The following is a 16,376-nucleotide window of genomic DNA, read 5'->3' as shown; positions in this document are numbered from 1 at the left end:
TGGACAGATTTTAACATATATTTTTTTATTAAATATGTAAAAAGATAAACGCAAGTCAAGTTATTCACATATTCAGACAAAAATCTACTCTATCATGCGACAGTTTGTGGATAATGTAAAATGACTGATACATCTGAATCAGACTTTTTTGTATCTATTATGCCATTACTTATCTATTTATAATTAACAATACATATGTTTACATTCCTTTCAGTTTACATTTAATATATAACCAAAGCTTTATGGTGTGCTATTTAGTAAAGGTAATTACAAATGCATATTAAAACCATAACAGAATAATGGGTTACTCACAGGGGGTGGGGGGGAAGGACAACTCTTTCCCCTTTCAGAACACTGCTCTCCCCTCAGCACAGCCACATTTCTGGTGCCCCCAAAGAATTTCACTGCCCTGGCTCCCTACATCAGTCACTCCCCCCTTGATACAAGCAGTGACAGGGCTATGGTCCTCAGATCAGAAATAGGATGCAAGGAATTTTCAGGAAACAAAGTTCAGCTTTTTTTAAATTTTTTTTTTCATATGTGCTTCAAAAGAGAGAGAAGAAGAGAGGCACAACAGCCTGGCTATGAACTGTCAGGGGAGCTCAGCAACCCCAACCATTTGCACCTTCAGAAAACTGTTTTCCCTTGAAGTGCTCTCCATGCACCTGCTTGAGTATTGGCAGAAGGATGAAATCCAGTAAGCAGAGACATGCTGATGAAATTAAGTTTATAGCCTGATCCCAAACTCCTTGCCCCATTCCGATATCCCATAAAGGTTAAAGGACATTCTGGAGTCTGGAAAAAAAATTAGTAACTGCTCTTCAACAGTATTATGAAGAACTACTGTTTATTACAATGACAATTGTAATAAGTACATATGTTCTAATAAACACAAATACAACAAAAATGACAATTCCCCCATTTGTGGTGATTCTTTGAAATAATTACTTTGGAAAAAACACGATTTTATAAACCAGACCTTATTTGTAACCAATTGAGAAGGGAGAGGAAAGCGCTGGCCTGCAGGTTGCAGTAGTTTGATTTCATCACTGGGTAGGATGTGAGGTCAATACTGGGTGCAGGGCTGGGAAAACTTCAGCCTGCAGGGTCCAGAAACTCTTCTGCTGTGCAGGGGGAGGATTAAGGAACTGGAAATACCTGTTCTGGTGCTCAACAGCATTTTATATATTGTTGGTGGTGCAACACAACAGCAGGGTTCTCACATTTAACTAAGAGCCACTTAGCTGCAGAAGATTGATTAGGAATGGAAAACTGCATGTGCATGTGTGTGTGCCTGATGTGTTGGAAACCTTTCTGTGGAAGTATAGCTGGGGACCTAATGCTTTAGAAGCCTACAAACATCTAAAATGATTTAGCTGTCCAATAGGCTGTGGAGTTTTTCAGTGAATGCCAATTGGCATGGGACTTCCACGTACCTGCTAAATCAGCACAGCAAACCAGAACTCAGAAAATGAAGTGAGAGACCAAAAATACCAGGCATTAAATAACCAGAGAGACTACAATGTGCAGTGGTAGGAGAAGAACAAGGAATGCTTTTTATACTTCAATATACCTCTCCTTATAAAATACCATCATTTAGAACAGGGCCATGGGACCACACTGGAAGGGAACGCTCCCACTGCAGAATCTCCAGTGCACACATGGTTCTGCACCACACTGGCCTTAAAGGAGGAAGGCCAGCCAAGAGCAGAACCAGCTCTGTACCCTCAGTCAGATGGTCTCCCTCTAATGTGTGCCCTGTCTCCAGGAGGACTCCTCACTGCTTCTCCATGCTTTACAAGCAGCCTTAAACTTGTGAAGTGTCCACCATCCACTGACAGGGGAGTTTGGGGTACGGTTCGGGGCTATTGCTGTTGCTGCTTCCCCCCATACTTTGCACTAGTGACCAAATTTCTGTCTTCTAGACTTGTATGGCTAGGGCAGTGGAAGGGGGAAGGAAAGTGGAAAGAAATGTGTGGCCTACTTTCTCCTTTTCTGAGAAGCGGGAAGCCAAGGATGATGGTACAAACTGTGTCCTGCAGCTACACTTGTGTCAAGGAGATTTCTCTCCTCCCTCAGCACTGAGCTCTGCGGAGGTAGAGCTGCGGCTGGAGGCTGGGACTGGATTCCTCAGAAAGGAAGAAAAGCTGGGAAATGTCTATTGACTAGTTAGGAACTGGGAGGGTATTCAAAAAGCTTAGGTGTATGTCTGTTCCTCCAGAAATCAGCCAAAAAACATACCATGCAGCTTTCTAACAAGCTTCCTAACAGGGGTTTAAATCTCCCAGTGAAACAGATGCTCTGCCTTCCATTTGTGAAGGCAGGAAAGGAATAAATGCGAGCAACACAAGCGTTTTCCTCCACAACACAACCTCATCATTATGGCTTGAGTATGACATCCACTGTATCCCTTTATTTCAACTGTTTGGCCAAATCGATGCCCCAAGGCAGATGTACTAGAAAATGCAAAAGCACCACAAAGTGAGAGACACAGCTAGTGGTACAGAACTCCTTGCCACACAAAATGCCAATATAAATATGTTAGAACAAGTTACAAGTGTATCATACTTAAGACGAAAAAGAAAAAAAAATAAATATATATATTTTTAAAGAGCAGAACAAATCTCAAGCAGCCAAGTGGTGACGTTGCAGTGATGTACAGTAGGTGATGTAGCCCTACAACCTCTTGGGAAGATACACTGAAAGAAGACGCCTGCAAATGCATCTTGGCAAAGTATTGGTACAGAATGCAGTGGTTGGCTGGCACTCACTATGGTACATAAATGTTAATGGCAGACTGGGAGTGAACTGATTTCAAGTTTGAGGCCGCACATGTTCCATTCTCCAGAAGAAAGTTCTCACACAAAACGAAAATTGTCAGAGATGCTGCGTGAGTCAGTACTCATCCTGCTGCTGGGGCTGTTCATGGACTTGCTCTTCACCTTCATGCTCATCTGTGTGGCTCTCCTGTAGGGAGAAAAAGATCCCAAAACACTCTTCAGCAGAAAGCATTCCTCATGTAATCTTGCCCCGTGGTGCTCACTGTAGCATAAAACTTAATTTTCATGCAAGGAAGTACAAAATGAGCTGTTACCTGAGGAAAGCAGCATCTCATAAAATTATATTGAAATGTACTTTCTGTACTTCTAATTGAGGCATATGCAGTACTGGTAATTCCCTAGAAGAAAAGTCAGCTTTCAACATTGCTATCTGTTATCTGTTCTGGTGAGTGAACGAACACTTTGAACAGTTAGACAGTGATATGCCAACATTTAGATCCTGTACCACAGCATCCTTATATCTGCCCATTTTCAGCTTGTCCAAGGTTTTCTGAACCTGTCTGCTGTAGTTTTCACACATCCTTCTCTCAAGGTTTAGATCACTAAATGGACAAGACACTTTTACTATCACCTGCTTGAAAAATTCAACAGCCTCCTTTTTGAGGTCAGGCGTATTACTTTCCCAAAATTTTTACTTTTCCCATGCCAATCCCATAGACTTGCAAACACATTTTCTTGGGAAGCCTGAGGGGAAGAGCCCCGTATTCACTGACTCATAGAGCTACTGTAAAAAGCACTAATTACTAAGTAATCATTTCCCATTGTTTTTATGCTCAGTTTTATCCAAAGCTGTCTCTCTGAATATACATTCCCACTGGAAGATGAATCCCTGACACAAGGAAAGGCTGTATCCTCGCTGCAGGTGACACCAGTTATGAACAACTTTTCAATTACAGGCAGCAGGCCTAGTACCCTGAGTTGACCTCAATGTTATCTGAGCTCAAAAAGTCTGGCTGACTTTTAGAGCATCCCTTCTGGACTGCTATTAAGCACAGCTGCATTTACAGCTTTCCTCTCAAGTGCTTTCCATCTTTCCACAGCACGGTTCACTGAAGAGATCCTTCTTGTGCATGCTCTGCCCTGCATTAGTACAGCTCTGCCCTAGGCAGTTCCAAAGGAAAACACTTTTCCAGCACACTGAGCTGCCATTCAAAATCCAGTATCCCCAGTGGGCTACCTCTGCAGAACTTGCCTGGCTCCCTAACTTTTGTTAGAAGCAAGTGGCTTGAACAACAAACTTTAACAAATTGCTACTGCTAAGTTTTCAAATTTGAGGCAAAATCAAAAGTTTCCCCACAATAGTCAGAGCAGCTTATGAAACAAACTAATTCCCTTCTGGCAGTAAAATACTTATCTAAGGGCAAAAGCAGAATAAGGTTCCTAACATTTGGAACAGCCCAATTTCAATGGAAAGCAAGCTTTCTATCACTCAGGTGCCATTTTCAGGTAGAAGTCACACATCAGTCAGGACAGCTGAAGTTAAGCACGTTTTGGCCCCTTGGGGGAAATGATGCCCTTATTACACACAGTAGGTACATCATGTCACAACAGTTTTGTGAGCTGTACCTAAAAACTGCAGCTCCTGTGATGGGCTGCAAGGGTGCAGGATGTGCAGAGAACAGGAGATTCGCAGAGAGGAGCTGACAGCTGGGAGAACGTGACCCTGCCCTGCGGGGTGAGAAAACTGAAGCTTCTTTAGCTGCAGCTAGTGATGCTGCCTTAACCCCATCTGTCCTGACCCTCCTTCTGTGCTGAGGTGACCTGCTCTGGAATGCACATGTTCCACAGGCTGTGGGTGATGAGATGCACTGTCAGAAAGCCCACTTGTGCAGATTTTATGGGTCATGTACGTGCTTTCATCTGTACAATAGGAAAAACTTCTAAGCACAGGGAGTGGAATCTACTCCACAGCTCTGAAGAGGAGTGGTGGCTCCTACTTTGCCAGGTTTATCTTTGATGGAAATAGTGAACCTTATAATGTAACTACCTCAGAAGTTGTTTTGAGACTTGGGACATGTTTTTCAGTATGTACAGCTTGTATAAATACATGAAATGGGAACCATAAGAGTCCAATTACATTGGGACTGTGGAATCTCATTGAACAGCATCCCCTAAAAAGGAAAGTAGTGGAAGATCTATTTAGAGCATTTATTTCTGGCTTGAGCCACATGACCATGGTCATCTCTGTCTCCCATGTTGAGAGACAGTCTCTTTTGACCCTTAGATCTATCTGCTTCAAGCTATTCAGGTGTGCCTGTAGACTGAAGAGTTAGACTATGAAAACTTGGTGTTGGGGAGGTGGGGGCCTTTTCCAAAAGTAGCAGCAGATATAGAAGCTGCTAGAGCAGAAAGTCACCAAACCAGCTGCATGTCGAGCTATTGTTCTTGGAAACTGAGCAGAGAAAGTGAAATGCCCAACATGAGCAATTCCCCCAACTTCTACATGAACTGAACCCCAAGAGCCTGAAAACTTGGTGTTGGGGAGGTGGGGGCCTTTTCCAAAAGTAGCAGCAGATATAGAAGCTGCTAGAGCAGAAAGTCACCAAACCAGCTGCATGTCGAGCTATTGTTCTTGGAAACTGAGCAGAGAAAGTGAAATGCCCAACATGAGCAATTCCCCCAACTTCTACATGAACTGAACCCCAAGAGCCTGTGCAGGAAAGCAAAAGCTTTTCCAAGTGACCAAGTGCTTTACACACTGAGAGCTTGAAAAGTAGGGGCCACATCTCTCCACCCCTCACTGTTGCCTGGCAACTTTGATATTTTTGATGAAGGAATAGGATTACAGATGACCAATTCATAATTAAAAATTACAAAGGTCTACAGACTGATCAGGCAAATACTAAATGACATGAAGAAGATATGATATCCTTCTTGCCTAAGCAGAGACATAATGATGAGGTTTAAGCAGAACCATAATAGGGAAAAGAGAAGAAAGGCTCCAAAGAGAAGAAACCAACTGGATTGATATTTGCACTGCTCAAAATCACCAAAATGAAGCAAAAAAAAAAAAAAAAGAAAAAGAAAAAAGAAAATGTTTACTCTTAAAAAATTAGTTCTTACTGAATTAAGCAAAACAGAAGCTTAGGAGGTGACATGACAGAAGCTACACTATAAACTGAAATTCTGAGAAAAATAATTACCCCACTTCTCACCCCAAGACATGAACTTGATCAAAATCTCTTCAATGCAATACTACAATAATCAAACACCTGGGAAATGATTCTTTGAGGGACTGAACTCTATACTTGCATTTTGAATAATTCTGCACACAATTCACCTAACAACCTCATGGCCTGACTAAGAAAGCCAAACTGCTCTTACCAAGGAATTAACCTGCAAAATACTGCAAGATAAAGAATTTAACTTAGGACAAATTCATTATAGAGGCAGAGAGAAAAAAAACCCCAGATCTGAAGGGCAAAGCAGGGCAATAAGAGAGTGAAGTCCAAAACTAAAAAGCAGGCAGGATCTGAATCAGCACTAAGCTACAGTCTTTAGCTTAGTGCTAATGCATTTGGGTCTTTCCTCAGCAAGTCACAGTCCATCTGTTAAGCTGAGGAGATCAAGTCTCCCACCAAAAGGAGCAAAAAAATTGTGTGAAGAATTTTGCATTCCTCTCTGGAGGAGCAGTGCCCTCCTGCTGCAGTGAAACACCCAGTCTCCAACAGCAACCACATTTTAGATGAAAGCACAGTTGTATGTAGTTCACATGCAGGCATGGATGATGATTTCAGCAGAGAGAGGCCTGGAGAGAAGAAGCAGATAAAACACTGGGAAAGGGACTGAAGTAGAACACGTTGTAATGTGTTCTGACAGTAAGGAAAACTGCAGAAGGAAAAGCAACAAATGCATTCCTTGATGTGGAACCACTCTGCTATTTAAGCCAACAGACAGATAGATGTGGTAGGGGTATGGGGAGAAGAGGGATTTTTCTGGCTTTGCTTTATAAATAAATCACTGCTCTTGAATCCAGAAGACATTTTCCCTAACCACTATATATATGTAACACTTTTACCCTGTTATCACATGCCTGGCAAATTTGTCTTATTGTTTATTCCTATGAAAATAATGTTTTCCTCCTCCTTTTACTCTCTAGCATTCGCTCTGCACTCCTGAACAAATCCTCTTTCCCTTGTCACTTCTCATCTGAGCAGTGGCACCTGTTAGCTTCAAACTTGAGGTTCTCTTGCACCTAATTTTCAAACACTTAGGCCCTACATTAGCCTCTTTTAGACAAAGTATGTTGAATTAGTATTCCTCCAGCACTAGTTTTGATATAAAACTAAGTCAGCTGACTGCTGCTGCAACAGCTTTCTGGGAGCAGATGTAAGAACAGCCTATGGTACCACAGTGCTGCCAAGGGATTAAGTTGATGCTTGTACACTCTGGAGCCAAAGCCTTCCTCCACTGGTGCCTGAAGGGTCAATTGTCAGTACAATCCATACAGGGATTTAGTTAACATGAATGGGAGTAGTTCAGCTAAATCTCCACTGAATCATTATCCCTGAATGTCTCTGAGGAATTTAACCAGCACCCTTTGCAGCTTCTTGCTTTGTTCAGTGTCTACAACATTAAGTCTACGATGCAATGAGATTCTTGCTTAATCTTGCAGACAATATACTTCTGAAATTTTGCTAATAGAGGATTATTTGGTTTGCACAAGGAAGAATTTTGCCTATAGCAACAGGATAAAAAATGCTAAAGAGCATTATCTTTGTAGATATAATTATGTACTTGGCAACCTGCACCATACATATTCCAACACATGGGCCAGAGAAGGTTCACAGCTGTAGACAGCAAACAGCATCTCTGCCAGAATGTTTGTGATTTTCAACACACTAAAGGACATGAGTAAAAGACTTCATGCACATAGGGGGAAGATGAAAAAAACAATACAGGCTCAGAAACATATGAAATCAATTTAAAATTGAGAAAGAGACACTCCCCTTTTAGATAAAGCTCAGCAAACCCAGAATACAAAACCTACACTGAAGCAGTGAAAAGCAACAAACCCCCCTGAATCCTCCCCTCAAGTTAAAAAGCCTGTTGTTTGCAATTTCAATGCAAACCTCCTTTTTGGGGAGGAGTCACAGGAATTCTAGCTGCAGTTCTAAATACAGGATATGACCCAATACTACACCAATAAAATTTTATGCAATTAAGCTTTTTTTGTTGAGATAAAACCCATTAAGCTTCAACTTACGTGTTCATCTGAAGCATAAAGGACTTCCATTAGCCGATTGACAAGGTCATTCTCTCCCCCATGTTCTTGGCAGAGAAGTTCAATCTCCCTTAATTTGCCAAAGTAGAAATCCCTTTCCTTCTCCACACCTTCAAGTGCAAGTTTTAATGAATGTACCTGCATAGAAACCAAGACATGATGCATCAGTTTTGAGGTGCACTACAGACAAAAGAACACAGTCTAAAATTTTGTATGTGAAACAATCTTAAATACATATTTGATTTTATGGCTTGAAATGAAGTCCAGTTTTCTTTCTGCAGTGCTAAATTGAACCTTACCCCACAGAGAATCAGGCTCCCCCACTACTCCTCCTGGATACATCCTAACCTTGATCCTTAAAGTTCAATTTTCTCAGCACTCTTTTAAACTGAAGCTCAAAGCAGCAGTGAGGAAATCAGGAAAACCATGTCTCCCAACAGGATCGCCAGAAATGTCATGTAGTGGTAACTACTAAAACTTTCAGCTCAGAACTTGCATTATTTTGCCTGGACAAATGTGTAGTTGTTGGGAAATCTACAATGTCTCCTTGCCTAAAAATACATTGAATTAGCAGAGGAGGGAAATAGTCTGGTTAGGAAATGAAAAGGTCCTCAAGTTACAAATGTGCTATTGCTGTGCTGGTTGTCACCTCTACTGTTCTGCCTCCTCACTCACCACATTTTACAAACCTGTGTTTCAGCTCTCTGCTGCCATGGCTGGGTGCACCACGGGCTACCTGCTCTGACTGATGTGCTGTTTCTACCAACAAATTCTCTCAAATGCCAAGTACCTTTCTCATTGCAACCTTGTTCACAAGAGTCTTCAAGCTACACTGTCAGCCTCAATTTCACCACTAGGACTGCTGCAAATAATTCATGGGCAATGTAGCTGTTAATGATTAGGCTTTGGATAAATCACAACAGATGCTGCAATATAGTTTTATACATATATATTTTAAAAAGAGAGGTTTTGTGGGAGCATAACATATAAACTCTGTCTAATGGGATATACACAATCAGGAGAACGTGTAAGTGGCTCAGAAATTCAGAGGACAGCAGCATAAAAACCAACAAAAATAATCACAGATAAAGCTGTCTACAGTAAACACATTGACCACAATCACATCAAATTACAACCAAACATTCACATTTTAAATCCTGCAATTATACAAATGATTTTCTAAATAAAACATGCTAAATAAATTAAATCATATCAGACTACATTTCAGTGAACTAATACGATTTAATAGAAACTTCTGTGTTGCCAGTTCTACTGCAAGTTAATTTATTTCCTTCACTAGTAAAAATACCAGGAGAGTTCAAACAATGCTTTGATAGCCTACTAAATCCTTTCAGTTTGTTTTTCCATGACTGCTGAGCTAGGGATGCCTTTTTCTGACCTTTGATTGCACTCTCAAAGGCATCAAGCAGCAGAACTGACCTGTTACCAGAGCAGGATCTCAGGGCACCTCATTTATGCACTAATTCATTTCTGACCAGCTGTCTAAGTGTGATGCTCAAGTCTTCCTTCATAGTTTGAATTCATTATGAATATAATGACCAGTCACCTTAAAATTAACTATTTTTTTACAAAAGTAGGAATAGCAAAATGAAACAAGAGTTTACAATATTCTGGTCTATAGATGAAGACCTCATAGTTAGGATGTGCCTTCTGGAACTGCCACAGCATATTGCTTGAGAGCAATGCCTGAATCCAGCCAGAATAAGAATGTAACTGCTTCCAGATCTCTTGCTCTGTGCTTGCTAGAGCTTGGGAAAACAATGAACTTCAGCTGAAAAACTGGCAGCTAATAGCTGAGACTATCTCCCCTTCTGACCTATTTACTATGAAGACATTCTCCTGTTTTCATTCTCTCACATTCACGCTGTTTAAAGAAACAAAATCATTAAAGTATGTACATGTGCACAGACTTAATTAACTACTGTATATAGTAAACATTGCTATAACCAAACTAGATATGCTTCCCTTCAGCTCCAGCTACCTGTGTGTGCCATGTGCATCCATATTTCCTCAGACACTTTGCACATCTGCATCCTACTTTTCCCTTCCATAAGCATGCCAGAAGGCTGACACTTGAGGAACAGATCATGTCAGCTCCCATGCTCTATTTCTGGACTGAAAGCACCCCTCTGCAGCCCAGGTAATGGGTGCAAAGGCAGCAGTTCCTACTGACTGGACTTTTCTCTGATGGCAGTCACTGGTAGCATGAATACTGACAGGGCTGCAGAGCCAGGCTGCAGATTAGGCCCAACTGTAGGCAAAAAGCCACAATGATGCTGTTTTCAGAAACTACATGTACATCAACACACAGCTAATAGTTCCTGGGACCATCCTCCATCTGTAAAAGTCCCTCTCTGTATGCAACAGCCCCTGGTTTGTGCTGTCACCTCAGCTGCACTCAGACACTCTTTGGGAGAAAGTCATTTCAATGCTATGGGTAATCAAGTTCCAGCACAGAGTGACACTCCTTGGAATTTAATTTTGGAGTTTAATTTACTGGCACATTAGTGACTCCTTACAGTCACTAATATGAAGAGAATTTAAGAGAAACTTTAAGATTATAGGGAGCCATTAACTGGCAAATGTTAGGGATGCTTACAATTATTACTAATAGCTCATTAAGCTACACTATGGTAAAACATAGGGTGCAGACATCCCCACTGATTAAACTTTTCTGCTACCAATTGCATGGAAGTTCAGGTGTTTCCATCTCCCTCAACTGCTGTCCATGAAAGGAATGAAAAAATAATTAGAGCCACATAGGACTCTAATATCCAAGACAAAATTCAGCACTTCTTACTTATAATCAACACAGAAACACAAACACAGAAATGGTGGCTGCTGCCTCATCTCCACAACTGCTGCAGAGTAGTAAAAACCAGGCAATTTGGCTCTTGCAGCATGTTCACACTGGGGGTCAGGAAAACCTGGCTCAGAGCTGCTTGCAGCATAGCTTTTTTGGCTCGTGTAACACAGCCACGGTTTACAAGTATCCATTAGTGGGAAATGAGATACCAAATGCTGTCAGCATTAAGAAAAAAAGCCTTCCAGACCATTCTAGCTGGATGATGTCTATTAAAAACTAGCTATTAAGGAATCAGTTTTTCATATCCTCAAAATTTCTTCTTCTCTTTGGTGATGGAGGAAGTCATGTTTTCCTTCAGGGTTATTTGTATATAAAGCTTAAGGTTTTCACACATGGAACGCACTAGGAATATGTTAGCAGTGGATGTGATAGTGACTGTCTGTTTCAGTAAAGATCAAATGTTTCTATGTTGCTCAGATGCCAACCAACTCTTCCTCCTGAAGCAAACACATTCTGACTTCTGAGTACAAATGTTGTGGTTTAAGTTGCATTAAGATGACATTTGAACTCTGCTCGACACTGTTTAAAAAAAAAAGGATTCCATAAAAAATATATACATCCAACCCTCGTGCAACATTTAAAAACTTTTCTGTTTCAGCAACAATCTAGAGCCCCTTTGGAAAGCAGGAGGATCCCATTGTGCTCTCTGCTGCTCAGAATGATACCCTGAATCCACAGAACACCATGTCTGGGATGTGGCCATCCATCCACCACCTTTCAGAGTACAGCTCATCAAAAACATGCAAACAGTGCCCCAGCAAACTGAAATCATTGCTGCTCAGGTCAATGGAAGTCTGAAGCTGAAATGCCTTTAACTGTGGAAAATTATACTTGATCCAGAATAATGACTGCTTCCTGAATGCAGCTGCCAGGAGCTCTAAAATACAGGTTTTTTCCTTTCCATTTTCCCTCACCAAGGACAAATGCAGGGCTCAGGCCTCATATATAGTAGTGGCATTCACACCATTCTGACAGCACAGTCTCAAGCCAGATGCAGGTATTTATTCTTGTCCAGTGCAGACACTCTTGCAGTTCAGAAATGAGAGAATGGTGTAAAGCTCCAGAGGATAAACAAAAATGAAGCCCTTACATTCCTAACATTACAGAAATTCTGAATTTTTTCAATTATATCACAAAACATTATTTATAATATAACTAAGTATTCTCAGAAAGGTAGATTGCATTTTTAAATGAAAATAGTGTGTTAGCATCTTTAACACCATCCTTACAGAAAGCAGAGCACAATGCTGTAGTCTCACTTTAACTGCAAATCTCTTAACACCTTGGTATGACAAACAGGCTTGTTTTCTCCACAGGGGCACATTAAATGATTTATTTCAAATTAGTAATACACAAGAGCAAAGACACTATTTGGATTTTTCCTATCCAGGTGAAATAAAAGATATATTTCAGCATCTAATAAAATTACCATGCTTCAGCAAGACTTACCCATCACTCCTAAGATCATAATTTAAAAATACTGGCAAAAATCAGTCATCTCTGCCAGACATTATTTTTCACAATAAATCTCTTCTTTTTTTATATTTCTTTCCAGCTGAACTATTTCCACTTTTTGTCCCTTCGTAATTCTGAAGAGCATCATTCATCAGAAGACAATATTAGATTTCATGCCTGCCTGTGACAATGAATGCATCTACTTTTGTGCCTAAAGCAAATTTACCTGTTCACTGAGCTGTATGACTTGAGTTTCCAAATCTTTATCTGATTTGGATGCTGAGCTGCTTGGTGTAGCTTTTTTTGCTGAAGACGGGCGAGAAGGTGTTGATCCTGGTTTAGAAGCTGGACTGGATTTAGCAGCACCTGAAAAACACAGTAAATAAGTAAACATTAAACAAGATTGATCTCTGTAATAAATGCATTCCTATTAATCTGGTACTGAAACACAAAAATTTATTTTACAGCCATCCATCCTTTCTCCTTCTTCAAGGTGACAGTAGAGGAAATTCCACTGCTGTTATGCCTTGGGAAAGGAAAAACCACATTTCCTATCAATCTGAGTCTGCTACTGAGAGTGAGGCAACTCTAAAACCAAAACAAACAACATCACACCAGGAATAAAAAGTTCCCTTAGATCTGAGCAACTTTCAGGTCAAAAAAAATGTGCTGTTAAGAGAGCATTCCCCCATCCCATTACTTAACATATCCAGCTATCCTCAATTTCCCCGGAGAAAGACAGAGCTGAAATAAAGTCAGCTAAACTGCCTCTGTGCTTTTTTCATTTTCAAATGTAAATCACCCAGAGACAAGGGCATTGAAACTCAGAGCAGAATTAAACCCATTGGTGAACTCACAGTTGGCCACAGTGACCAGAAGATGTATTTTGATATCCTTAGGTTTTCCTATTTCTTTTTAATTACTTGCGCTGCAAAGCTGCCAGAATATGGAGCAACATCTTCACCAGCAAAAATGGCAAGTAGTGAGTGCGCACTCAGTAATGAGTGCATGACTCTTTTTCCACAATGACTTGGCACATAAATGCCCAAGCAGAGCAACAGTTGTGTGAAAGGGTTTGCAGTGCCTTCACAGGAACCTCCCAGGCAGCTCCTCCTGCCTTGCTCTGCCTCTCCATCTTTCCTCTCTTGATGCTGGGGGCTCCTTACAGTCACTGAGCCCAAACACGAGTGCCTGGCTCACAGCTCTCCCCCAGCACTGCACTCTGCCTCAGCCTTTTCTTTGTTCCCTCCAACAAGGAATAAACTTGAGACGCACTGGAGGGACATCTGATACTGGTTTGGTTAAGGAGACAAAACAGAAACCCAGCCTCTCTCTGGCCTCTGATTTATTAAGCAGGCAGGCATGTGAATCAGAGATCCTGCTCAGCAGCACCCATGTTCATCTCTGATTCCTACAGCAAGTAAAACACAGTCATCCAAATGTGCTGACAGGCTCCATGCCATCCTCCACCATCAGATGCTGTCAGTTCTGAAGCCTGAGCCACGCAGGAGACAGCCCTGATCCAGCAGGCACCCAGCTCCCAGCTGGGCTCTGAGCTTGCTGCTCGCCCCTTCCACAGGGATTTTGCCCAGGTTTTCTCAGCAGCCACCTTCTACCCCACACCTCACCAGCTGCTCCTCCCACAGGATTACTTGATTTATGGCACACCACAAATTCTGTTAAGTTGTCATTTCCACAATGTATCCCCAGTGTCAGACAATGCTTTAATAAAGCAATTCTTTGTAAAACCAATGTATTAAAAAAAGCCATTACTAGGAAGAAATGGCAAGGAGGCAGGGAGAGGCAGAGACAGCCTGTGGGGCCGTGCATGTGCCCAGACTGTGGCAGAGCCTCAGTCACAGAGCCTCACTGACCTAGAACTGTGACAGTGGTTCATTGGAGGAGCTGGCAAGTGATGGGGAAGGAGAGCAGCAATGGGTTATTTAATCAAGCTTAAGCTTTCCTGATTTAGTCACAGGCCTCCCTCTGTAGCAAGAATCTCCTCCCACCCCTATGGATAACTGTATTAACTGGGTCACCTAAAGCCAACAGAACACAAACAAACCACTTGACAATTCAGTTAGCATGTGTAAACATTTCTGTGCAAGACAGCCATCCTCCTTTTCTAGGCTCTTTAATATAAGACAGATAAGGGGGAAAAAACCATACTGCCAGGGGTTTTTCGTGGTTTTGTTGTGGTTTTTTTCCCTTTTGTTTGGTGTTTTTTTGTTTTGGTTTTGTTTCTTTTAGAAACTGATGATTCCAATAGCTTCCATGTCTGTGGCATACACAAACTCTAGCAGATTTCAGATATAGTACACAGGCTTGCCAAAGTTGGGAAAATTCAGTGTTGTGTATATGTCTGAAATGAGACTTTTTTCACTTCATACTTAGATCAGCAAAGAATAAATAATTTGTTGAAAATCATTAATAAAGCAAAGATCTTTTGCTGCTATTTTTCTTTATGAAATTGCCTAAACTTTACCATTCTGTCTTCAATGCTTTCAAGGTTCAGCCCATAGTATAACTAAGTAAAAATCAGCTGCTTTACAGCAGGATTGCTAAAATGTTCTCAAAGCCAGGAAAATAATTTTCATTTGGATTAGCAGATGGACAGAAGTAAGCTAGTGCCAAAATATGCAATAAGAACACACTCATGAAAGAAATAAAATCACTTTGACTCTAGCATTCTAGCTGGGTCTCAAGTTATTTAATGACCAAAGCAGCAACATTTACTTCTTAATGTATTCTACAACTACAAGATGCAGGTTCAGGATATCAACTGAAAAGTAAATGCTTTAAAGTTGGCACAGAGAGAGCTAAGGAAAGAGCAGGCACAAACATTTGATCCCCAGGTATTCTCTCTAATTTGCAGCTGAGGTGCCCTCCCAGAGCTGAGCAAGCCTCATCCCCAGTGCCTGCAGCACTGACATTGGCATTGTGTTGTGCCCTCCTCTGAAAACAACAAAGCCCTTTGGATTTCTACAGCGAAGTGCCACAAAGCTTTATAAAGCTTACTTTTTTAAAAGATAAAGTCCAGACAAATCAAAAGAAATCAACTTTTGTTCTGCTGCTCAGGATCAGTTCTTAAATGACCACAATATTCCAATTTCAGTAACACAGATAAAAACCAGCTAACTAGTTACTAGGAAGTATCAGCAACAGCTGGATAAAGCTTAATTGCAACAGAGAATGCTCAGGGATTTCTAATCTAAAATTTCCTGGAAGAAAAAAAAAAGCTTTACTGCACATTTATTCTAAGGCATCAGTTTTATAATCAGCCCAGAAGTAAGCTTCCATTCCAGCAGAAGCCTAATTTCATAAAATAATTAAAGGATGCTGGTCGGTGGAGTAATGCAAAGTACTTGAAACAGCCAGATATCTAAACAGAGACAAAAGATCTTGATAGACTTAATGACTTGGTGTTGAGCAATGGTTTTGCAGTCAATTAGTGCAATAATGGAATAACTCCTAATGTACTGCTCAGAGGGACTATATAACCCAAGCAGTTTATTATTACTAAATTCTTTTCAACATAATTTCTTCCATGAAAATATTTATATATGACCCATTTACACGTTCTGAGAAAGCACAAAATTTTATACAGGTATTTTAGGTAAAAAAAGTATCCAATAATCATCTCTTTTCCCTGATCAGTGAGAGAATTGCATTGTGATCTGCAACATAACCGTTTGCCATTATTAATTCCTCTTCAAGCTTACTGCTGATGTTCACAAAGAAATGCAGGACCCTTCCCTGGAAAAGAATGTCCCCATGCCCCAAAACATGCTGGCAGCCAAAAGACTGGGAAGCACTGTGGCAGGAAAGGGTTTGGGGGTCCTGGTGGGCACTGAGCTGAGCATGAGCCAACAGAGCACCCTTGAGCAAGCAAGGCAGTGCTGGGCTGCACTGGGAGAGCACCATCAGCAGGCTGAGGGAGGTGATGCTCCCCCTCCAGCCAGCACTGGAG

At 41.1% G+C, this 16,376-nt stretch overlaps 1 protein-coding gene across 5 annotated transcripts in view; it reads right to left on the bottom strand.

Moving 5' to 3' along the window:
- Positions 1-4: 4 nt before the first annotated feature.
- Positions 5-16,376, bottom strand: part of MAPRE2 (microtubule associated protein RP/EB family member 2) — a 71,902-nt gene continuing 55,530 nt past the window's right edge. For 3 of the 5 annotated variants that reach the window (XM_064706066.1, XM_064706067.1, XM_064706069.1), the window contains 3 exons: positions 12,633-12,772; positions 8,047-8,202; positions 5-2,967 (listed from right to left, as the gene is read on the bottom strand). In XM_064706066.1, the coding sequence (XP_064562136.1) occupies positions 2,896-2,967; positions 8,047-8,202; positions 12,633-12,772 (368 nt within the window). In that variant the 3' untranslated portion in view covers positions 5-2,895. Of the gene's footprint in view, positions 2,968-3,094; positions 3,179-8,046; positions 8,203-12,632; positions 12,773-16,376 lie in introns of all 5 variants that reach the window. The other 2 variants (XM_064706068.1, XM_064706065.1) reach the window with 1 other exon arrangement.

The sequence above is a fragment of the Zonotrichia leucophrys genome, chromosome 2 (assembly GCF_028769735.1).
Source record: "Zonotrichia leucophrys gambelii isolate GWCS_2022_RI chromosome 2, RI_Zleu_2.0, whole genome shotgun sequence".
Taxonomy (NCBI): Eukaryota; Metazoa; Chordata; class Aves; order Passeriformes; family Passerellidae; genus Zonotrichia; species Zonotrichia leucophrys.
This window is presented reverse-complemented; position numbering and strand designations above follow the sequence as displayed.